The 24,664-nt window shown below is 36.4% G+C and overlaps 1 protein-coding gene across 1 annotated transcript in view; it reads left to right on the forward strand.

Moving 5' to 3' along the window:
• Positions 1–20,811, forward strand: part of SLC7A11 (solute carrier family 7 member 11) — an 82,200-nt gene extending 61,389 nt beyond the window's left edge. The window contains exons 11-12 of the mRNA XM_043568379.1: positions 1,079–1,256; positions 13,413–20,811. Coding sequence (XP_043424314.1) covers positions 1,079–1,256; positions 13,413–13,480 — 246 coding nt within the window. The 3' untranslated portion in view covers positions 13,481–20,811. The remainder of the gene's footprint in view (positions 1–1,078; positions 1,257–13,412) is intronic.
• Positions 20,812–24,664: the final 3,853 nt, after the last annotated feature.

Raw genomic sequence — 24,664 nt, forward strand, 5'->3', positions numbered from 1 at the left:
TCAGCAAGTTGTTTATGTGCGGTGCCTAACTTTATATGTCACATTTCTGAAAAGTAGTAGATACATAGGGCATTTGTCATGTTGCTTTCTCTTGAATGTGTCTAATGACCTGATGTGTTCAAAGTACGGGATACTTGTGTTTTTATGCTGAGTAAGTGTGGATAGCCATGCTGAGAAAGACAGAGGCAGATACATATGGAATTGTCACTAATTGAAACTCTAAAAAGGATGCTGCTTTACAAAACAGGCACTTTAAGTATTCTTAGATGTTAGGACTTGTTATGTTGCTCTTCTTATACGTTCTAGCAGGTATATTCTAGAAGGAATAAAAATGTAAAATAAAGAGGGAAAGTGAAGATGTATCAACATATCCTTAATAGAATACCCTTTACTGTGACTAAGCATTTCCTTTTGCGAGAGTTGATGAATATGTTTCTCATCTCCTTTAGCCTTGAACGTTCATGGATTGATTTGACCTCACTATCTATTTGCTTTTAAGAAATAACACAGATAATGTTGTCAGTCATGTTGTCAGAATTTGTTTCTAATTACATCCGTTGCCTAATGCTGGCAACATCTTTATTAGCGGTTGAATAGGAGTTGGTCTGTTTTATCCCTGTCAGTTCTTATTGTGAGTCTCCCAAAGAAAATCAATATGCACTGAAAGGCTTTAACACGTAACAAGCAGCCCGTGCTCTTGACTCTACATTCAAGCAGATTCTAGTCATAATTATCAAAGAGCCAACCTTTTGAAATCAAAAACATAAGTCACACTGGTATTTAACTAGTGAAACAATTCAAAGAAAACATCTCTCATGAAACATACTTCATTATCTTAGGTTTGTTCTTTTCAAAGATTTTTTAAAAAAGATTTAAGGGAGTAGGTTTGCTACATTCTCTGTGCCCTATTAAAGAGCTGTTGCTCTTACGGTAAGGTGGGATGGTGCCTGTAACCTGCTCACATGACCAGCGGGGATCGTCTGATCGTATGACTTGACCGACACACTCTTCTTGAACCCATCTTCTGTCTCTGGAACTGTTTGAAGTGATTTTTTTTCCCCCTTGTGCTGTGTTCCAGGTGCCACTGTTCATCCCGGCTTTGTTCTCCTTCACGTGTCTCTTCATGGTGGCCCTTTCCCTGTATTCGGATCCATTTAGTACAGGGATCGGTTTCATCATTACTCTGACTGGGGTCCCTGCATACTATCTCTTTATCATATGGGACAAGAAGCCCAAGTGGTTTAGAAGAATGTCAGGTAAGACTCTTACACAGTTTCAGGACCTCTTGAGAGACTATATTGTAGAAGACCCGTCTATGTGTACATACACACATGCACCTTAAAAGTATAAGTAAGGTAACTGCTAGTTTAAATACATTATTACATGTTAATTAGAACTAGGAGAAGAAGAAGCAGGAAGGATGTTTAGGGTAGAGCCACTCAATCCTTTCAGGATATTTAGTTTGAGCTGCTCTAATCACTTCTTAAGAGAGCTTTTTTAGATAGAATTTTATCAGCAGTTCTATAAATGACCTAATTGCTTTCTCGAATCCCTTACTAACCTAATTATTTTTTACTCTGGGTTGAGCTCAGCTTATTGATTCTATAGCATAACCTGCTCTTGCTGAGGGATAGGGAGTTAGGCAGAGCCCTAAAAAGGCCTCAAATATCATGATTATGACACAACCCTATTTCATTGGCATGGTGAATCGCTAAAGGGTCGTAAGAAGAGCAAGAACAATGAAGAGAAGAATTATACCTCACATTTATGTTGCGATTTCTATGTGTTAGCACATATATGACCTTATTTAATCCTTGTAACAACCTTCTGAAGTAGGAAAAATCATTATCTCCATTTTCCAGATACTGAGTTATACAGTAGAAGAATTCGTATAACTTGTTCCAAGTCATGCAGATATTAGGTAGACCAGCTAGAATTCAAATTCAGGCAGTGCTGTATTTTATAAAAATCGTTGTGGGTACAGTGAGGATGGATTACAGAGGGTCAAGGCTGAAAGGGCCCAGGACTGGTAGTTACCACGGTAACCCTGCATAAGGACTGAGAAGGCTCTGATCATGGACGGTGCTGGCAGGGTCCAAGAGAAAGTGAAAGATATTAAAGAGGAAAACCTAAAAGGTCTCAGGGACCAGGTAAATTGCGGGGAGAGGAAATATAGGAGAGGAAATATCGGGGAGAGTAGATAGAGGGGGTGCTTAGGACAGCCTCTGTTGACAGCCTACCTATCTGTCAGGGCTCTGCTGAGTGAGGTTTTTCCTTACCTCATCTTGTTCTGTCTTGCACAAGCTCCATTTGTGAGATGGTGCTTATTAGTCCTATGTCTGATGGGAAACAGGACTCAGGGAGACAGAGAATTTATTTTTGAGTGTAAAGATTTTAAACCATTGAGCCAGGATTTGAACCCACATCTGCTGGACGTCAAAGTCTACGGTCTTTCTAGAGTGGGCACCTGAAGGACATGAGAGAAGTGAAAAATATAGCCAGAGGAACAACCATGTTCTTGCTACTGAGTTAGGGGAGTTTAGAAAACAACTTTTGTTCTCACCCGCTTGAATTTACTTCTTTTACTGTAATTAATTTTTAAAAACCTGGTAAAAAGTTCAGGGAGATTTCTGATATCTCTGATAAAATTGTGAACAAATAATGTCAGTGTTATTAAAACTCAAAAACGAACAAACAAACAAACAAAACCCTGCAATAATATGTCTACATATTGACTCTCTAGCGTGCTACAGAAACTCATTTAGAAGTCAGCCATTTAAAATAGACTTTTGATACTACTCTTTATTAGCTTTTAATTGGTATTTGGTATATTTAGACCTTACACTGCTATTTATATCTGAATTTTGTTTTCTAGCTGGTAACACTATTCCCTGAAGAGGTATTACTATAAAAATTGGGTTCCTCAAGGCTAACACGGGCACACTGATTGTCTAGCAGGGTATTTAAGCTCGATTTCTTGTTAGATCACACCAGTTTTCTGTGGGATATTTTTAGTTCCGTTTTCTCCATGGTAGGCAGCAAATATAGAAACTTTTCTGAAAGGAAAAAGAATCTTGTTGAACAATAACTACCATCCTGATGACCAACGTTTAAGACGAATTAGCGTTCATCACTGTGAGGACTGGGTCTATCTCAGATCCTGGCCAGAGACAGTTCAAACCCCTGAGCACCATGGAAAAGCCAGAGAACTGAGGAAGAAAGAGCTAGTACTCCTACAGTTGGGCTATGATGAGAAGGAGCATGATGAAAGAGCCAACTCCATGCTTTCCCCCACATAGTAGGGATTGTGTTCTTCCTGTTGGGAGGCAGGCAACTCTCAGTGCCCTTTCCTGTTGCTAACATGCACGTATTTTGCACCATTTCTTTGTCAGTGCATACCAGCTCCCCACTTTTCACACTTGACCCCTCTTTGATGGTTTTCCACGCTCATGTGATGCTGAAGTTTTTTTGTTGTTTTTCTGTCTCTAATGATGTTTCAAACATCTCCAAGGACTCCAAATTTAGTGTAGCCATTTGTGAAAGCAGCCGCCATGCAGTAGTCCCCTAATGGTTATTTGGATCTCAAAAATGCCATTAAGTCTTACCAGGGAGCATGGCAATTCTGCCTTTAAACTGTGAGCCTTGTAACCCTTTATCTTTATAGCTGCCTTGAAAGTGAGTAGCAAAAACAACAATCCTCCATAATTTTGTTTGATTTTCCTCTTAGGCGGCATTCTTGTAGTAAAATAAAGAAAATTCATAATATTTATTGCTGCGATAGCAAGTATTTTCCTCGCCTTTGGCCAAAACAAAACACTCATACACAGACACACAAACAGCAGAGTCTTGCCCACTACCTTGCCTCTTTTCCCAACTGCCTCCTCATTAGGAAAAAAAAAAAACTCAGTGTGAACTTGGAGAGCATCTGTGATTTGATATCAAATTTTTGTTGTTGTTGTTGGGTAACATTCTTTAGACCTTCTGTTGTCATTTATTTTCACCCTAATATACATGAACAGGTTAGCCTTCCGAAATGATAGTTGACCAAAATACATCTTGCGTAAGGTGCTTCCGCAAACAGTGTGAGGTAACCGAACAGCCTTCAGAAAATGGTGAAAAAAGCCACACGGTACAGATAGCCAGGAATGTTCAGAACCAGAGGATCTGAGATTTTCTGAGATTTGATGAATTTCTCTGGCCACAGGATGCCAGTGTTGAACCACATTTTGTTTGATAGCATTCCTAGGGTGAAAAGAAAATGTGCTCTTAAGGGAATAGTCAGATACACAGAACACATTTTTCTGCCATCTGTGACAGAGTAGTGAATTTTTCTGGGTATTTTTTTAAATGTATTTATAGAAACATGAGCTTCTCACCCAAGGAAAATGGGGCAGACACCCCACTGACATACTCAAATACACAGAGGTAGCTAGACGTGGCCAGCCCTGGCTAGGGCCAGCAACAGCTGTTTTACTTGGCTGCCCCTATTTATCAGCCCAACTGTGTCAGGGCTGAGATGAGTGGGGTGACCGGAAGTTGGTCCCTCTTGTCAGGGCAAGATATGGAGGGAGACTGTATTTAAGCAACATCTTTGATTACGAAGAAGGGTACTTGGGAGCACCAGCAAAATGATCCTAGTCCATCTTTGTAGACAAGGACTTTGTAATTCTGGGGTCCTAAAAGCATATGCTTCTTACAGTCTGTCACGATAACTTCGTTTATGATACCTCCTTGAAAGCTGTGTAATGCATTTGACTGGCTGTTCAAGAAGACTGCATTGCCATATTTTAAATTAGTTAAGCTTGCCTACATTTCTCAGGGGCCCAGACCATCTTCACTGTAAGGCTGAAATGAAACCATGCATGAGAAATGTTTTGGAAGCTGTTTTTTTTTTTAAACAAAACCAAACAACAACAAATAAACAAACAAACAAACAACAACACACATACTGTTATTTTTACTATGGCTTGTGGAGAAGATTGGTTTTGTGCTAATACTTCACAGACTTAGCCCGTTTTGGCTACAGGTCCCCATACTTGTACCAAGTGTTCTTGGGTAAATCAGCTTTTGCAAGGTTAGTTGTTTCAGCTGATTTCAAAAATGACTGAACGTGAAAAGTAAAGCTAAAAATACTGCAATTGCTATTTGCTCTTGGGGCTTGCAGATACTGAAAAAACCCAATGCAGACTCATTGGCTCAACTTTGTTTGAAAGGATAGTGTCATGGAGTTGATTATCTCCAAAGGCAAAAGCCTTAAATGAGCATGGATGCAGCTGAGTTCCACGTGCTCTGCAGCTTTTCTGGGCAAGCAGGAAGCTTCTATAGCGGGTTACTTGGGTCTGCTGAGTACCTCTGTCTGACCCCATGGATGTAGATGACCTAGAAGGAAAAGATGGTTTAGCTCTAACAGCTTACTCAGGCCAAAATCAGTCACTTCTGCCCAAACCTCCTTTATGATGACAATTATTCAAATTTTGAGATGCCAGGAGAGAATATGAGAGTCAGAAGAGAGAATGTAACAGAACTGATTGAACACGGAAGAAGGGAATGGGTGTGCAGAACCAGTAGACAGATTCTTTGCCCCTCTGTGTGCTGCTGAATAGAAGATCTAAATTGAGCTTTCAGAAAGGAGAATGTCACACTAGCAAAGCATCAGGATCTCTAAGTTGTTCTCCTTTTCTCTGAAACTGATGCTGTGTTGTGACATGGGTAAGTAAGAGGTCTAAGAAAGCAAAGGGCTGGGGGTCCCAGAATGCAGAAACAGACTTTTGGAAAAGGCTTTTGTTCAGTAGATAAATGTGAGTAGGCGACCCTCCCCCTGCATCCCCCCCCATGCATGGAAGTGAGTACACACACACACACACACACACACACACACACACACGCCAGTCATGGGAGGAAGAGTTGGAGAGGATGTAAATTTAACCTCACTGCTTTGCAATCCACTATTGCAGATGCCTGAACTCTCCTACTGTTTCAACCTACCAGATAGCCCTGGTTCCTTCTCTGCTTACAAAAGCCATATATCCCATTCTATTGATGGATACTTACCTTCCCACAATCTATTTTTCTTAGGTAATTTTACCACTTCCCTTTTCTGTAAACATGGATTTTTATTACCCTTGAGCACTCCCTTGTGTTCCACACACATCTCAGTGTAGAATAGGCTGTTAACAAATGTAATTTATTCAAGAAAAATTTACATGGAGGTTACCATTTGCCAGAACTGTGCTGGGCTCTTTATAATTAATGTATATTATAAAAATTAGTGCGTGAAGGAAAACAACTTTGAAGAACACTATTGCAAAGCAAAGGATAAAAAATATACCTTTTGCAGTGACATGAAATAGTGCTTGGAAGGGACTATTACAGTTGACAAGTCATGAAAGGGGAGAAAGATTGTATGTCTGGATGAGAGACGATGCGGGTCTGAAACTCTCAAGAAGATAGGCTCTAGAGGCTCCAGCATCAGTACAGTTTGAAGAGGTTCTGTAGGGATTGATTACAAAGATCAGAGATGAACAAGAACTAACACGCTGAGAAACTAGCATTGCTGAGTTCTAGGATTGCCAAGATAAAATAACCTTAGAGATCATCCAGCCCGCTAGTTTCTATATTTTAGTGTCTAGTAGAATCACAGATTTCTGGGCCCCACCTTCAGTTTCCAACTTAGTAGGTCTGGAATAAGGCTTTGAAAAGTTGCACTTCTGGTATATCAGCCTATGCTAGTGATCCCAGTCCAGTGATTACATTTTGGGAACTACTTTCTAATCTAAGCCCCTTCTTCTTTTAGTTAAGTTGTTTTTTTAATTGAGTTATACTTGACGTTATGACATTGTATAAATTTCAGATGTAGAATGTGTTGGTTTGATACATTTATATATTGCAATATTACCACACTAGCATTAACACCTTTTATCATGCCACATCTTTGTCATTCCCTCTTGTTATTGAGAACAGTTCATATTTAGTCTCTTAGAAATTTTTACAATACAATATTGTCGACTATAAGCACTATGTTTTGCATTAGATCTCCATAACTAAGTTTGTACTCTTAAACAATATCTCTCCAATTCCCTGACCCCCTAAACTCTGGCAATCATCCTTTTACCATCTATTTTAACAAGTTCAGTGTTTTAGATTCTATAATATAAGTGATATTATACAGTATTTGTCTTTCTCTGACTCATCCCACTTAGCATAATGTTATTGCAAATGGCAGGATTTCCTTCTTTCTCATGGCTGAATATATTCCATTGTGTGTGTGTTTACGTGGGTGTGTGTGTATAATCACATCTTCTTATCCGTTTTTCTGTTGATGAACACTTAGGTTGTTTCCATATCTTGGCTATTGTGAATAATGCTCCAATTAACTTAGGTATGCATGCAGATATTCCTTTGAGATATTGACTTCAATTCCTTTGCACAAATCACCAGGAATAGGATTGCTGGATCATAGGTAGTTTTATGAGGAACTGCCATTATGTTTTCCATAGTGGGTATAGCAATTTACATTGCCACCAGTAGTGTATAAGGGTTCCCTTTCCTTCACATCCCTACCAATATTGGTTATCCCTTGTCTTTTTGAAAAAAAAAAAAAAAACATCCTAACACGTGTAAGGTAATGTCCCATTATGGTTTTGATTTGCATTTCCCTGGTGATTATTGATGTTGAATACCTTTTCATTTACCTGTTAGCCATTCCTATACCTTGGTATGACATTTGAAAAAAATGTCTATTCAGGTTTTTATTTGGATTATTTTCTTTTTTGCTATTGAGTTGTAGGAGTTCTTTATTTTGGATAGTAGTCCCTTATCAGATGTATGATTTGTGAATGTTTTCTCCCATTCAGTAAGTTGTCTTCTCAACTCGTTGATTATTTCCTTTGCTGTGCAGAGCTGTCTAGTTTAGTATAACCACCCTTGTTTTAGTTTTTGTGGCCTGTACTTTTAGTGACTTATCATTGCCTAGACCAATGTCAAGGATCTTTTCCCCTATGTTTTCTTCTAGGAATTTTATGATCTTGGGTCTTACGCTTAAATCTTTGATCCATTTTGAGTTAATTTTTGTGAATGGTGTAAGATAGGGGCCCAAGCTAGGGTTTCATTCTTTTGCATGTGGATATACAGTTTTCCTAGAACAATTCATTAAAGAGACTCTCCTTTCTCCATTGTGCGTTCTTGGCATTCTTGTCAAAACTTAGTTTACTATATATGTAGGGATTTATATATAGGCTCTCTATTCTGTTCCCTTGACCTATGTGCCTCTTTTTATGCCATTACCATACTGTTTTGATTACTGTTGCTTTGTAAAATGGCTTGAAATCAAGTATTTTGAGGCCTCCAGTTTAATTCTTCTCTCTCAGGATTCCTTTGGCTATTCAGGGTCTTTTGTTATTCCAAACAAATTTTAGGATAGTTTTTTTCTATTTCTGTGAAAAATGTCTTTGGAATTTTGATTGGGATTATATGAAATCTATAGATTACTTTGGGTCATATGGACATTTTCACAATATTAATTCTTCCAGTATAGGAACATGAGATATATTTCCATTTATTTGTATCTTCTTGAATCTCTTTCATCAATGTCTTATAATTGTCAGTATACAAGTATTTCACCTCCTTGGTTAAATTTGTTTCTAAAATACGTTATTGTTTTTGATGTAATTGTAAATGGAATTGCTTTCTTAATTTCTCTTTCAGATAATTTGTTGTTACTGTATAGAAATGCAACTGATTTCTATATGTTGGTTTTGTATCCTGCAATTTTACTGAATTCATGTATTAGTTCTAGCAGATTTTTAGTGGAGTGTTTAGAGTTTTCTATATATGAGATCACCATCTGTGAGCAGAGATCATTTTATATCTTTCTGATATGAGTGCCTTTTATTTCTTTTTCTTGCTTAATTGCTCTGGCTAGGATTTCCAGTACTATGTTTAATGCATCCTTGCATCCTTGCATCCTTGCATCTCATTAAGCCCATTTAATGATAGGTAAATGATCCTCTTATTAGGTTGTTGAATTTTATTTGCTAATATTTTGTTGAAAATTTTTGCATCTGTATTCATCAGGAATTGGTCTGTGGTATTCTTTTCTTATAATGTCTTTGTCTGACTTTGGTATCAGCATAATGCTGGCCTCATAAAATGAATTTGGGAGTGTTCCTTCCTTTAGAATTTTTTGGAACAGTTTGAGAAGGGTTGGTGTTAATACTTCTTTAAATGTTTGGCCAGTGCAAACCATCTATTCCCAGGCTTTTCTGTGTTGGGAGGATTTTTATTAGTGACTCAATCTCCTTACTTGGTATTGGTTTAGATTCTTTTACTTTATGATTCTTTAGATTGTTTAGATTCTTTTACTTCATGGTTTAATCTTAGGAGGTCATATGTTTCCAGGAATTTATCCATTTATTCTAGGTTATTCAGTTTATTGGCATATAATGGTTCATAGAAGTCTCTCATAATCCTTTGTATATCTGTGGTATCAGTTAAAATGCCCCCTCTTTCTTTATTATTTTAATTTTTGAGTCCTCTTCTTAGTTAATTTCACTATATTTCTTGATTTCCCTTTTGATTCCTTTTTTGACCTATTGGTTGTTCAGGAGAATCTCTACATATTTGTGAATTTTTTAGCTTTCCTCTTGTTATTGATTTTATCTTTATGCCATTGCAGTTAAAAAGATACTTGGTATAATTTCAATCCTCTTAAATTTGCTAACAGGGTTTTGTGACCTATCATGTGATCTATCCTAAAGAATGTTCTGTACGTGCTTGAGAAGAATGTATTTTGCTGTTGTTGGATGGAATGTTCTATATATGTCTGTTAGGTTCATTTGGTCTAAAGTATCATTCAAATCCATTATTTCCTTATTGATTTTCTGGTCTGGATAATCTATCCATTGTTGAAATTGGAGTAGTGAATTTCTCTACTATTGCTGTCTATTTCTCCCTTAATAATTGCCTAATATATTTAGGTGCTCCAGGTTGGGGTACATATATGATTAAAATTATTGTATCTTTTGATGAATTGATCCTTTTATCATTATGCAATCATCTTTTTTGTTTCTTTTTACCATTTTTAGTTTAAGGTCTATTTTGTCTGATATAAGCATAGCTACCCCTGCTCTCTTTTGGTTTCCATTTGCTTGAATTATCTTTTTTCATCCCCTTACTTTCAGCATGTGAATGGCCTTATGCTTAAATGTGTCTCAGGGCGCCTGGGTGGCGCAGTCGGTTAAGCGTCTGACTTCAGCCAGGTCACGATCTCGCGCTCTGTGAGTTCGAGCCCCGCGTCGGGCTCTGGGCTGATGGCTCAGAGCCTGGAGCCTGTTTCCGATTCTGTGTCTCCCTCTCTCTCTGCCCCTCCCCCGTTCATGCTCTGTCTCTCTCTGTCCCAAAAATAAATAAATGTTGAAAAAAAAAATTAAATGTGTCTCTTAGAGGTAGCATGTAGACAAATATTGTTTTGTTTTTTTTAATCCATTTAGCCATACTGTGTCTTTTAATTGGAGATTAAGCCATTTATATTTAAAGTAATTATTGATCAATAAAAACTTACTACTGGCTCTTTGTTAATTATTTTCTGATTGTTTTGTAGTTCCTATGTTTAGTTCTTCCTCTCTTGCTTGCTTTCTTTATGAGTTGATGATATTTTTGTAGTGGTTTGTTTTGATTCTTTTCTCTTTAACATTTGGGTATCTATTATAGGTTTTTACTCTATGGTTACCATGAGGCTTTCATAATACATCTTATATTTATAGCCATCTATTTTAGGCTGGTAACAACCTAACTTCAATTGCATATTAGAGTTTTACCCATTTACTTGCCTCCCCCACACAATTAATTTTGATGTCCCAATCTGCATCTTTTACATTGTGTATCCATTAACAAAATATTGTACCCATAGCTACTTTCAACAATTTTGTCTCTTAACCATATTGCAAATCTCAAAGTCATTCACACAATACCATCGCAATACGAGAGTATTTTCAATTTGACTATCTATTTACCTTCACCAGTGAATTTTACACTTTCATATGTTTTCATGTTACTATTTTTTTTATCTTGAAGAACCCTCTTTAGCATTTCTTATAGCCAAGTCTATCAGCTATAAATTCCTTCAGCTTTTGTTTCGTAAAATATTTACTCTTCTTTATTTCTGAATGACAGCTTTTCTGAATGAAGTACTCTTGGTTGATGCAGTTTTTTGTTTTTTGTTTTTGTTTTGTTTTGTTTTGTTTTGTTTTTCCTTTGAGGCCTTTGAATATATCACCCCATTCTCTTCAGGTCTGCAAGTTTTCTGCTAAGAAGTCCGCTGATAGCCTTAGTGGGATTTTTTGCCCACAGAAGGAAATTCTAGTTAAGGAGTCCCTCCTTGGCACCTGGTCTGACATGCTGGCACTCAGAGCCCCCAGAGTAGCATTGGAGCTGGCATCCTCAGATAAGACCACTGTGCCTGGAACCTGAGGCATAGGTGTGCTTGCCGTGGCTGTAGCACTGATGTCTACAGTGTGGGCATCTGCAGATAGCCCATGCAGCTGGTGCCTGGGTCTCAAAAGTTCACCACCGTGGCTCCTGCTGGCAGGAGGGAATGCAGCAGTGACAAAGGTCCTGGCATAACAGAGTGCAGTGGTGGCTTGGGCCCAGAGGGGCAAAGTGTGGTAGTAGAACAGCCTGAGGATGTGGTGAAAATCTCAACTCTGGCACCAGTGCACTCACAATAGCAACAGCATAACTCTGATAGTGGTCTGTTAAAGGCACATGTTGGGACCCAGGGATCCGGGCACAGAGCAGTAGCAACACTGCCTTGGCAATGACATTTCAGAACTACAACCAGAGACCTGGGGGGTAGGGTTAAGGGCAGCGGTAGCCTTGTTCCAGCAGTGATGGATCAGAGCTCTGCCTTGAAGCTTGAGGGGTGGGGCCCAGGGTAGTAGCAGTGGCCCTAGCGATGATAGGTCAGAACTGTGACCTGGAACCCACAGGACAGGGGTCAGGGAAGCAAATGCCCATCTTGGCAATGACAGTTCAGAGTCCTGGGATGGGAGTTCTCAGAGCAATAGTGGAACAGCCCCAGTAATGGTAGCCAAAGTGTGACTTGGGACACAGGGAGTGAGTGACACTTAGGGTAGTGGCAGTGCCCCTGGCAATGATGAATCAGAGCCAGGACCTGGAACCTGGGGGCAGGGGGCAGCACAGTAAGAGTCTGTCTCTGAGCAGCAATGACAGTTCAGAGTCTTGACCTGGGCGAGTTGTGAGGGGAGAGCTCAGGGCTACAATAGCACAGTCCCAATAATGATAGCCAAAAAGTAGCTAGGGACTCTGAGGTTGGGGCTTAATGGAGGGGAGCTTGCCTGAGTAATGATGGGATAAAGCCCCATTCTGGGGCTAGAGTGGACCAAGAAAAGTGGCAGTTCCAGTTTAGTGCATGGTGCTGTGGTCAAGCGGGGTAGGTACATCAACAGCCAAAGCCCGCAAAGGCAAGTCTTACCTCAGCAGCAGCCCCAGCCTCAGGGAGCAGATGAGGAGTGGGGGCACTCTAGGATGCTGCATCAACTGGGACCAGCATCACTGAGGACTGTGGGAGACCTCAGTAGCAAAAGCTGCAGTCATTCACAGGATGAGGCTTGCTGGGGTTCTCCAGCTTCTGACTGGGGATGGGGTGATACAGGCAAAATGCTACATTTCTATGTAGACATCAATTTTTGAGCTCTGCCACACTTTTGTTCCTTTTTCTTTGTTGTTTGGAAATCTCCCTGAGCTGTTTTCTTCAGTTTGTAGCTGTTTATTTATTGTTCTTGGGTCTCTTCAGTTTGCGTGCATGCGTGCGTGTGTGTGTGTGTGTGTGTGTGTGTGTGTGTGTAGAGGCAAGTGTTAGGACTTCTAGCCCTCCATGCTGCTGATGGCACTCCCAAACCCCTCATTCTGCAGATGAAGTAATAAAGCCCTGAGACATAAGATGTTTTACTCAGTAATAGTCTACAAGTTTGAGACTGGACATTACAGTATGAGTCAGTTTGATTTTGCTGAGGAATTGGTTGTAATCTCACAGGTACTAAAACAACAAAACAACTTGAAACCGAATATGAAGTGTAGTTTTGAATGTTTATTTATATCTTCCTTCTGTTGCCTCAAAATATTTTCGGCTTCCTGGTCTATGAATTAAAGTTCCTATTTGAATACAAAATATTAATGTATTCTTGCCGAGAAGCCATCATGGGAAGTTGCAGAAGTGACAAATAAATTAATTGAGCATGATGGGATTCTAATGAAGTAAATAATTCTTGAAAGCGCTCTGTGAAATAGGCGGTTGTGTATTTTCAGTATTCAACCCCAAATAATTCTCATGTTGCTGTTTTGATACATTTCTGATTTCTGTACATTTTTAATTTCTCTTCTTTATTCCTTTGTAGACAGAATAACCAGAACATTGCAAATAATACTGGAAGTTGTACCAGAAGAAGATTGTCATAAATTATGAATTAATGCATTTGAAATCTTGGCAATCTATGCTTGGCCTTGTTTCTGCCCAAAGGGCTGAAACAAAATGTGGATCTTCACTTCATTTTATGAAAATCCAGAAGATTTCAACTTTGGTGATGGACTAAAGGAATCAGTTATTTCTATTCGTATCTTTTAGTGTATTCAAACTGGTTTCTAAGAAATGTAGTTATAACTCCATGTAGTTATAGAAAGTGGATATGCAAGCCTTCCATGAGCTCACATGATCTTTGAATCCCTGATACCTATATGAAGTTAGAGGAAAAAGACTACTGCATGAAACATTACTTCAGTGGTCTTTATAACATATGGCTAAGAACCTTCAAACTGAACACCAAGATGTTTTCTGTATACATGGGATCTATAACAGACAATTTTTGCATACTGTAGTTGACTATACTGTGAAAAGTGTTTTCTATTCTTCTGGGGGATAAAAGGCACGCGTCATCATTATGGACCAAGCAAAGGAAGAAATTTATTTCACATCAGCATTGTATTGCTTCCCCATAGATACTAACTTAGATACCATCTTGTAATGAATTGTACCCAGAGCATTTTGAACAAAGGGCAGGGGCGATATGCCCAATTTTAATGAATACATTAAAGAGCTTCTAGGGGCTGTTGTTCATGAGAAAAATCCAGGAATTATGTCTAAAAATTATTGATAATTGATGATGTTAGGGTGTTTTCACTCATTATCAGGAAGCTCCATGGTTATGGGCCACTTTATTTTCATGGCAGCCCATTTGATCAGGAAAGGATGTAGCATCTTTCTTAGCAATACTCAGTTTGGTATTAAATACCAGTTTGGTATTAATACTAAGCAATACTCAGTTTGGTATTAAATCATCTGAAGCACAGTCACTTGTTTCGCTAATAATTTGCCCCTTGATAACATATCTAAACATGTGCATTTTTGAATCTTCAAATTGCCATGTCCATGAAAGACAGAAATCACCAAGAAAGAAAACACCCAAAATATTATGTCCAACACTATAATCCCATCTATATGCAGTGTTAGTAATTATGAACATTTTTTAAAAATTTCATAGTTATTTTTACATGGTGATAAATTTTGACAGTTTATACCTTTCCTTTATATATTTTATATTCTGTTAAAATATCTCTTCAGATATAACTGTCCAGATTAATTAGGAAAAGGCATATATTTACATAAAAATTGAGGAAGAAAATGTCACAGTTAAATAAGTTTTACAACTGATGTTTCTAAAATTTCCCATTCTATATCTCAACGTTGTCAGTAATTTCCTCACCTTAATTATCATTCAACTTGCAAAAGAGATAACTGATAACAAATTCACCGAAAGGTGAAAGTGTATGTGTGTGTGTGTGTGTGTGTGTGTGTGTGTGTGTATTCAGACAGGTGTTTTAATGCTAAGTTTGGAAAATATTGTAATTTTCAAATAAGTGTCAAATAATGGTAGAAAGCATAAATTATTATTTACATACAACCGAGATCAAGTAGTCCATCATACCTGAGTATGTTTATCCTTTAATTTTAAAAGTAACAATTTTGGAAAGAATTACACTGATTAAGATAATCAAGAGCTGATAGTTCATAAACAATTGACCAAAGTAGAAATTATGATTTATAATATGAGGCAATTCCAATTCACTAATTTCAATTTTTGCTCTTGATAACATTTAATACACATCCAAGATGGACATTTTTTTTTCAGCCAAACCTGTGTTTGGGTCTCTAAGTGAATTCATAAAAATTCCTTCCTTCTTCTCTTACCATATGGTTTTCAAATTTTGATCTGTAGTCTCTGCTTCCTGTATCCATTTGTCTGAATCTCTCCCCACTATATTGTTACTGAGGTAAAAACACGTTTTCTTTATTTTCCTTTATTATTATTATTATTATTATTATTATTATTATTATTATTATTTTACAGTTTAGGCCCATATATATAAACCAAACTCTTCTTGAGATTTTTTTTTCCCTAATGAAAAGAAAACTGATAAAATCTCATGGAGAGGTTTGCGTAGTTCTTGATTATTCTTGAGAATAATGTGCCTATATCTTACTGTGGCATATAGGTCTCATTTTGTTTATCTTTTTAAAAATTTTTTTAATATAACATACAAACTGACTAGGATACATATTCATTATTTTTCCATCATTTTCAAAACTGATTTTTGCATTGTTAAATTTCTAATGCTACCGTCATAACGTTTTAACCACAGAGAAAGTCAGCCAGTAGTTTTTTAAAAAGTGATGAAGATTAAGTTGTTCTTCAGCTTACTGTTAGGATACATCACAGCAAGATGCAAGGTTTCCGAAATCAGCAAATTGATATTCATTAATTATTATTCAGATGGTATCACATCAAGCCAATTCTAGTTGAAAACTCACCTGCGCACTAAAATGTATATTTTTATTTGTGGTAAATAAAATTTTCTTTCTCATATATTTAAAATTATATATAGAGAGAATTATATATAAACCAGTATATGCAATATACTCATACCAGTGTGGATATTCAAATGTTTATATACATATTATGAATTTATTATAACACAAAAACTCAAAGTGGCCCATACAGTTTAAGACAACTAATATACTCTCTTTCAAATGTATACTCTTTGGAGAACATAGTCTCAAGTATTTCATTATGAATTAAACAGATCTAGTGAAGACTCCTAAAACTAAAACAGTTTGATTAAAAAATGGACTGATTCTCCTTACATAATTATGAATATTTCAGTAAATGTTTTTGACTCATTTTTAAAAATGTTGGATTATTTTCCCGAGATTTTTCTTGGATCAAATGAAGAAAACTGGACTATTGTAAATGATTAGGTTACCTAGAAGTAGACCTTGTTCTTGTCTCTAGGAGATTAAAGACTTGGAATAGAAAAGATGGCAGACTCCATACCGAACATCAATGTTAAGTGTGCACACGTACAAATACATGCATGTGTTTATACTGTATCTGCCCCATCCCTGCTGGCACAAAAGTAGGACAGGTTCTTAGGTTACGTTAGCAATGCATAGCGGTTTCTTGAACACTAAAATATGTACCTTGAAACAAATTTCGGGATTATTTTCTGTGTCTAGTAGAATTGTTTCTCCAGTTGCTATTTGATAGATTAACAGATGGTTAACGCGAGTATAATTACTTAACATAATTTTTTATGATCTGTAATCAGTCATCAGGAAACTCATTATTTTCTCTCTATTTATAGATGAATGTAGTGCTAACCAAGAAAGGGGGCATCTTTGATTGATAGTGGATTTCTTATAATTGAGGTATAGGTTATGAAAAGATAGAATACTGAACGTCAGAGTAGCAGGAAATGACAGCACGTGACTGGAAGTGATGATATTTTGGTGTAATTTATTGTGCAGCATAGTCAGAGAACTGTTGGATGTTAATTGTTGTGGAAAGGTGGATATCCTGAGTAGCTAATGGGATGTAGCTTCAGTGCCCTTAGACATGCCCCTTTCAAGTCTGTACCTAATTTTGCATTAAGAATTTCTCATTAATTTTCTTGACGGAGATCAGAAAAAGTATATACATTTCTGGCCCTACAAAATCTGCATCTATCCCTGTGAGTAAGGTAAAATAACTTCCATTATTTTTTCTATTAGAAATAAACATGGGCCGTTTGTAGAATGTTTTTAAATAAAGTTTTGAGTTAATTTAAGTATCTATATATAAAACTACAGATGAGTTTCTCATAATGTATATTACTTGATATAAATGGAGGGAGTTCATTTTTGACATTTTTTTTACGTTTCAGTTCTGAGTGATAGAAAAACAATGAGTGGGGTTTTCATTGTAACTCTTTCTTAGGAAAGAACTCTCGAGAGATTTGGGATTTGAGTGCAGATGAGTAAAAGACTGATTTTACTTAAATGTAATCTTGCTTCATTTTACCCTACATGATATGCTGTATGTTGGTGCTGATGATGTTTACAGAGTCGCATTTTACTTGCTAAAAATTCAAAGTCAGGAATTAAAGTATGACATTGTGTAACTGGCAAGAAGCTTGTGGTGGATATAGAGTAGATAATGAGTCATCTTGACAGCTTCTGTTTACATACTTTACACATAAGGTAAAAGAATTGATTACCTATAAGTGTATTTTAGGTTTATTTTCTCATAAACAGTATTTTACATGTATCTCAATATATATAATACCTAAAAGTGTAACCTCTAGGTAGTATTATTAATGCACTTAAAAAGGTATTTTAAAAGCCAATTTTTGAAGATAATCCTTGCTTCTTTTTGTTGCATTTTCAAATTATTTGGTTTCTAAAAAATGTTTGGCCTATATTTAGATCCTATACAAAGTCACAAAGGCATAAATCATGGTCTCACAGAAAGTTCTCCAGGTTTCCATGTTGTGAGATATTGTCCTTCTTTAGAACTTCCTAAGGATATTAGCTTGATATTTTTTGAATCATTCTGGGTTTTTTTTAATGGATCGATGATTTCCTTTATTTTGTCACATTTTGGCATGATATCCTTTCGATGGGAGTGAGTCTTAGTTTGAATTTATACAATTACCTAGATATGCTTAGTGTGAAACTACCACGTGGCTTACATTCCGGAAGTTCTCATTTCTCATCTCTTTGTTACCATTGGCTTTAAAATATCACTGGGAGGTAGTTATATGAAATAGTTATCTGTTACATGTGTGTATTTCAACTACTTGGATCAAGGGTACATTTGTGGTATAAATCTCTCAAGAAAACTGTGGAGCAGTAGGCATCTGAGAGCCATGCAGATGGGTGCACTGGTTTGAAAGTGAACATACTTGTTTTTCCCTCAACATACACACTACTGACTTTTTTCAAAGCATGACTTTCAAGTGAATTAATTTATTGGTTAGCAGGCTTGCTTGCCGAGTCCTTATTACCTCTTGAAGCCTCTAAAGGTCATGCCGAACGCTAGAGAAACAAAAAAGACTAATGCACAGTTACGTCTTTTGCAGAAGTGACTGTATTTTGAGCACCTTGGGCGACAGTGTATTTTGCACAGAGTCTTGTGGGAAAACATTAGGCTTTTGGGTGTTGCATCTGTATAATTGGTTGGGTTGTGAGGGATCTGACTTGCATGAGGATTGTGAAGATAGACCTCACTTACCCTACTAATTAACCGTCTTCAGCACTTGCTCAGAAGCTCATTTGTAATCACACCTGGAGGCAATGCAATGTGGTTCCCTGGTTCTAGGTTTGAACTGTCTTATTTCAAAGGATTTCTGATTTATTTTTTCCATAGAATTTCTCCTTCATTCCAAATTTCCATATACTGACTAATGCAATATAAAGAAATATTATATTCAAGTAAAATAATGCTTTGGGGAAATAAAACAGATTGTTTCAAATGAATGTATGCTTTTCACAGAATAGAGGTGATCTACATGAAACTTTGTGTTTTAATGATTTCAAACACTACCGTATAGCACTTTTGAATTGCTTTGGAAGCAAAAGAACAATATATATCTAGGGTTATTACACAAACCACAAGAATCCTTCAAAAAATTTAAGTAGTCTTGTATTTTTTTTTTATCCTCTCCCGGGAGAAGTTTTTTAGCTAATAGTTTCCCTTTAGAATTATTACTAATGCTGTAAATCTGGATCTAAACTTTTTGATTCTTACATCTTGAAAAACAGATTCTTCTTTTGACACTATCCATGTACAGAGACTGAGATATGGCTTTACTCTTTTAGGATATTTGGGGCCAATGTTATTTTGAACACAGGCATGGGCCTCAAGTTTCTATTCCTTTGTAGATGGGTTGCAATACAATAGTAATGAGTTTTCAGTGGTACCCTCAACATTTTGAGAACTTTGCAAATGTACGCATCAGTCGTGTTAAAAGCGCATTGCTTAGTATCATGAAATATAGTGTCTTCTCTCTGTGCCAAATTGGTGAGCAGACATGTAGTTGTGTTTTACTAATGCTGAAGTTGGCTACCTGTGGTTTTATAATAAGTACAAGTCAGAAAAAGGCAAGACAAATGGCCTCTCGTACTGAATGCTTGGCGAACTTAATTTGTCCTACTTTTCTGACGAAGATTTGACTCTAGATTTCATAGAACTTATTTTTTTTCTACTTATCGTAGAGTGGATTAGATGGTAGTGATGCACTGGTAGAGATAGTGTTTAGTTATTGACTCAGAATTCATTTCATGATGAATTTTTTGCGTCTTCTTATTGTATGCGTATCTGTATTTACTTTATAGGAAATGGGTTTAGTGAGCTTTGTGTTAAAATCTGACCTAGTAACGGTGACTTCTTCTTCAATTATCAAGGGGTAGAAAATATGTGTGGTGGTATGTTTGTATCAACACATTATTAGGTACTGGATATGAATGTATTTAAATGCCTCTGACATTCTATGGCAAGCATCAATAATTTGCACTCATGGAATCAATTAGCCCAGTGAAAAATGGTAGAGTACTCTGGAGGGTTGTGCTGGCAGCCATCTCTTTGATCTATGCTTAAATTGTAATTTACAGACCAGCTCTGTCCCTTAACTTGAATCTGGAATTCATCTGTCATGACCTTGTACCATTTCCCTAAGTAAGGAGCAGGGGGAACAGGGTTTGGTCTGGTGATCTAAAGTACAAGAACAGAGAAATCCAGCTGAGGAAGAATGAGCTTCAATATCCTAAATGGTCCTCATCTGTGGTGGGGTTTCTTCACTCTGGCGTTATGATGATAAAACTTGGTAGAGGGGTTTGTGCATCTTTTATACAAATTTTATACAACGTCTTATATTTATAAATTCTTAAATAACAAAATTCCTTTTCTGCATCTGTATTCCAACCATATTAGGAGTACTGATTTATTTAGATATTTGATATAAAAATATAAATGGTGTAAAGGGACTTTCATGTGTGAATGGTGTTGTGTTGCTTACGGTTCTCTGGCACTGATGCCTATGCCATCATATAAGCATCAGATGTGAAATAAAATGGATTTTTCTATAGTTTAATGATTTCCCTCTGGAGAGAGTTCTGCTGTAGCAATCACACTGCCAGATGATGTTTATGGGCTATTTGTATAAGTGGTAAGATACTATGAAATAAGAGTGCTTTCATCTGGTAGAAACATGTCTTGACACATGTGTTTTGGATGGAATAAATTTTGGTGCAATATGATGTCACTCAATTTTGCAATGAATTTAATTTCAATTGTATTTATGTATATGCATACCAGTCATGCTTCTAGTTGCTTCAACCTTCATATATGTATTTTTGTCCATATTTTTACTTGAAAATATTTTAAATGGAAATGAAATAAACATTTTATAGTTTGAATAATAAAAGTCCTGCTTTGCTTTTTTTTTTTGTAATTTTAAAGCAGTATACATCCCAATAAATTGAAGGCTTTCATTTTAATGATTGAATTTATCAATCATTGACTCTGATTGCCCCAGGATGTTCTTTCTGAAACACAAATATATTAAAAGTCTTCCATGGTTTCACATTTACGTATTTATTTTTCTGGCTGGATAAAATCCAAAAGCCTCTGCACAGGCAGGACTTTCCATAATCTTCCACCCTTCTTTCTCCAGCTACAAATGACCACTTCTAACATTCTCTGCAGCCATATTAAATGTTTTATCAGTAGTTTAACAGCAACAGCAACAAAAAGATGCTATTATTTCATTCGACATACTGTGGATTCTTATAGGAATTATATTTTCCTCCCCCATTCCTATCTTCTGCTTTCCACATAGCAAATTTCTATCCAATGTTCAAGACTGAGTCCAAAAGTCTCCTCTTCCAGAAACCTTCCCCAAGACTGATCCCAGAATACCTCCACCATCTTGGATGCACCTTTTTTGTAGAACTCATTACACCAGTGTAATCAATAGACTTGACTCCCTTCTCTGCCTAAATTTGAAATGGTGTGTGTGTGTGTGTGTGTGTGTGTGTGTGTGTGGTGTGTGTGTGTGTGTGTGTGTGTGTGTGTGTGTGGTGTTTTTGTCTTTCACTGACTAAAGCATAATAGGTATTCAATGTTAATTAAATTAATATATTCAGTGAATGAATGAATGAACAACTTTTATTCATTAGGTTTCATGATAAGCTTTTCTTAAATGCATTTTTTATTACCTCTAAATTTAAGTAATCCATTAGATTCTATGGAAAGAATATTTCTATGGAATACCTTAACTTCAGAATGTAAGAAAACTAGAGAGTTTCAGTCTCTGTCCCCTCTTCCACTCTTCTCCCATCTCATCATCCCCTCCTCTCCCCTCCCATTCTCTCTTTTTCTCTCTTCTCCCCCTGTTCCACCCCCAGTTCATGTAAGTGAGTCTTGATGGAGGAAATAAACAGTGAAATGACCTATACTACAAACTTTTCCTATGAAAAGACATTTAGGCTTTTATATTTTCAATAATATATATATATATATATATATATTATTTATGTGTTTCTATTTTCATAATAATAACTTAAAAAATGCTCAGACATGTAGAGCAAAAGGAACCTAAAGTTCTGATGACCAAAACTCTCTTTGAAGTAGACACAGGAGATTGAGTAACATTTTCCCTGGTGAAATGCTTTGGGAAAACAATAAAAATATTAAACTAATAACTTTGGCGCCTGTTAAATTTAAACAATTTTGAAGAGAAATATAACCTATGGTATATGTAGATGTACTTACTTTAAAATTAATGAATATTACTGGATATATGTTTAATAAAATATATGGAAAATTGGGAGAATACATAATGTATAATAATTTGCTTTTAACGCTCATTAGGCTGTTACATATGCTGGTTTAGGTTCACAAAGACTTTTGCTGCTGAAACACATCTAAAATTTTTCTACTTGAATTTGTAGCCTATGTCTAACTTATAAAGATTTGAGATCTTTATAAGCTGTAATAAGCATTACGTAAGCTGGGATGGGGTGGGTGAGCCATGGATAACTACTATTGCTTTTGCCTCCACATGCCCTAAAGATTATATTTGCAGACGTCCTAGAGCTCTGACTTTGACAATCAAGTCTTCATAGCCATCTTGTTGTTTTTATAGTCTTAAGCCTAAGAACACCTGGTCACCAGCAGGCATGGGATAATGCTTTCAAAAAATGTTTGATGTCTGAAAGAATTCAGAAACAAAAAATGTAATTAGGATTCATTACCTTTTAAAACTTAAGCTTTGAAGATTTATTAATCTCTGAAAGATGTGAAGCAGGACTTCAAAGTTGTTAATTCAGGTTAAATACTACAAAAATTGAAATACCCTCTGGCTATAATAAAATAACTAAGTATAAATGAGTATAACCCTAGAAAAGTGTGAGAAAGCCAGTTATTTTCCTCTCACTTTAATTTTTCTTATAAGAAAATCTTGCTTTTGTCACAGTAATTAACATTGTAATTACACAACAACATGTTACGATCATCATTCCTTCCCTTTCCTAAAAGCTAAAGGCACCATAAAGATTTGTTTCATTTTCTGGATTCTGCCTTAAACTTATGTTTACTTCTTATTCCCACATTGCTACGTTTCTTTCAGAATTTCTTGCTTAAGGAAGTAGTGAAAGCAGAAGCACCTCCCCAGCCATATAATGGGTAAGGGGTGCTAGAGATAGAAAACGGTTAGCAGTTTGTATTGTGTCTGCTTCATGAAGTTGGGGCGCCACTTTTTTCTCCTAATCGTTCAAATGTATTGATAACATTAGGGCCTCGGGTGCCATAAACAGTATACCCAGATGTGATCTAGTCCTAGGACATTGGGAAGGGTTTCCTGAAGATGCAGTATGAAATGATATTGAAGGATGGGTGAGCGTTAACCAGGTAAAGCGGAGGCTGGATGTGGAATGTTGTAGGCAAAGCAAACTGTGTGATAAAGGGCCTGAGCCAGAAAAAGTAGGGCTTGTTTAAGGAAATAAAAGCAAGACCAGTGCAACCAGAGCACGGAGACATCAATAATGCATCTCTAAGAGAGAAGTAATTGTGGAGGACTTATTTGTCAATGTTCAAGATTTTGGTTTTTACCCAGTATAATGGAGATGGCAGAGACAAATGAAATTCACTTATAATATGAGCGTTCAAGTTTACCAAAGTTTCAAATCTTATCCTCTCCTAAAATCCCTGAAAAGAATCATTTCAAATAGTAAAAAATCATTTCCATTTACTTCTTTTCATTTTATTTTTTTCATATTTGAGAAAGAGAGACAGAGCACGAGCAGGGAAGGGGCAGAGAGATGGAGACAGAATCTGAAGCAGGCTCCAGGCTCTGAGCTGTTAGCACAGAGCCCAGTGCGGGGCTCGAACTCAGGAGAGGTGAGATCGTGACCTGAGCTGAAGTTGGAGGCCCAACTGACTGAGCCACCCAGGCGCCCCTACTTCTTTTTTATTATTGTTTTATTCTATCCAATTAGTTTATATCGCCAAATAATAAGCTTGAGACATATACTTTGCAGGAATTACATAAGCAACAAATACAGGAAATCTTTTTTTTTTTTCCAGAAATTTTATTGTTTTCTCTCCTTAACATGTTTTCCCTCCTCTCCTCCAAGTTAGATTACATCTGACCCACATTGCTGAGTGCTCATCAACATTTATTTCAAGGACAATCTGTGATTTTTTTTTTTGAGAAATATTTTTCTGGTGCTATAGTTTTTTAACCTAGTGATAATTTCTAAAATGTATTTTTTTGCCCAAATGAAAATATTAAAAAAAATATCTTGCATGACATATTATTAAACAGAGTTACTATCTTAGAAGAAAAAAAATTCTTCATTTGAATGTAATGTTTTAATATGAAAAATGCCAATAAAGTAAATTACTTCATTTTTTTCCTGGTTCTATAGAAATAGAATGAATTTTTAGTTTTTTTCTACTCTTCATAATTCACAATGTATGACAAGTGACTTTCCTGGCAAGATAACCTGAATTTTGTTTAAAGAATTAGAGAAATAAACATTATTTGATATCATTTTAAAAACGCTTACATGGAAAACAGGGAATTATCTGATATCCCTCCCACCCTAGCTTCATTAAGATATAATTAACAAATAATATTGTATAAGTTTAATGTATATAATGTGATGTTGTGATATATGTATATATTGTGAAAATGATTATCACATTAACATTAGGCATCACATCCATCACCTCACATAGTTACCACCTTTTTCTCAGTGACAACTGTTAAGATT

The sequence above is a fragment of the Prionailurus bengalensis genome, chromosome B1 (genome assembly GCF_016509475.1).
Source record: "Prionailurus bengalensis isolate Pbe53 chromosome B1, Fcat_Pben_1.1_paternal_pri, whole genome shotgun sequence".
NCBI classification, from domain to species: Eukaryota; Metazoa; Chordata; class Mammalia; order Carnivora; family Felidae; genus Prionailurus; species Prionailurus bengalensis.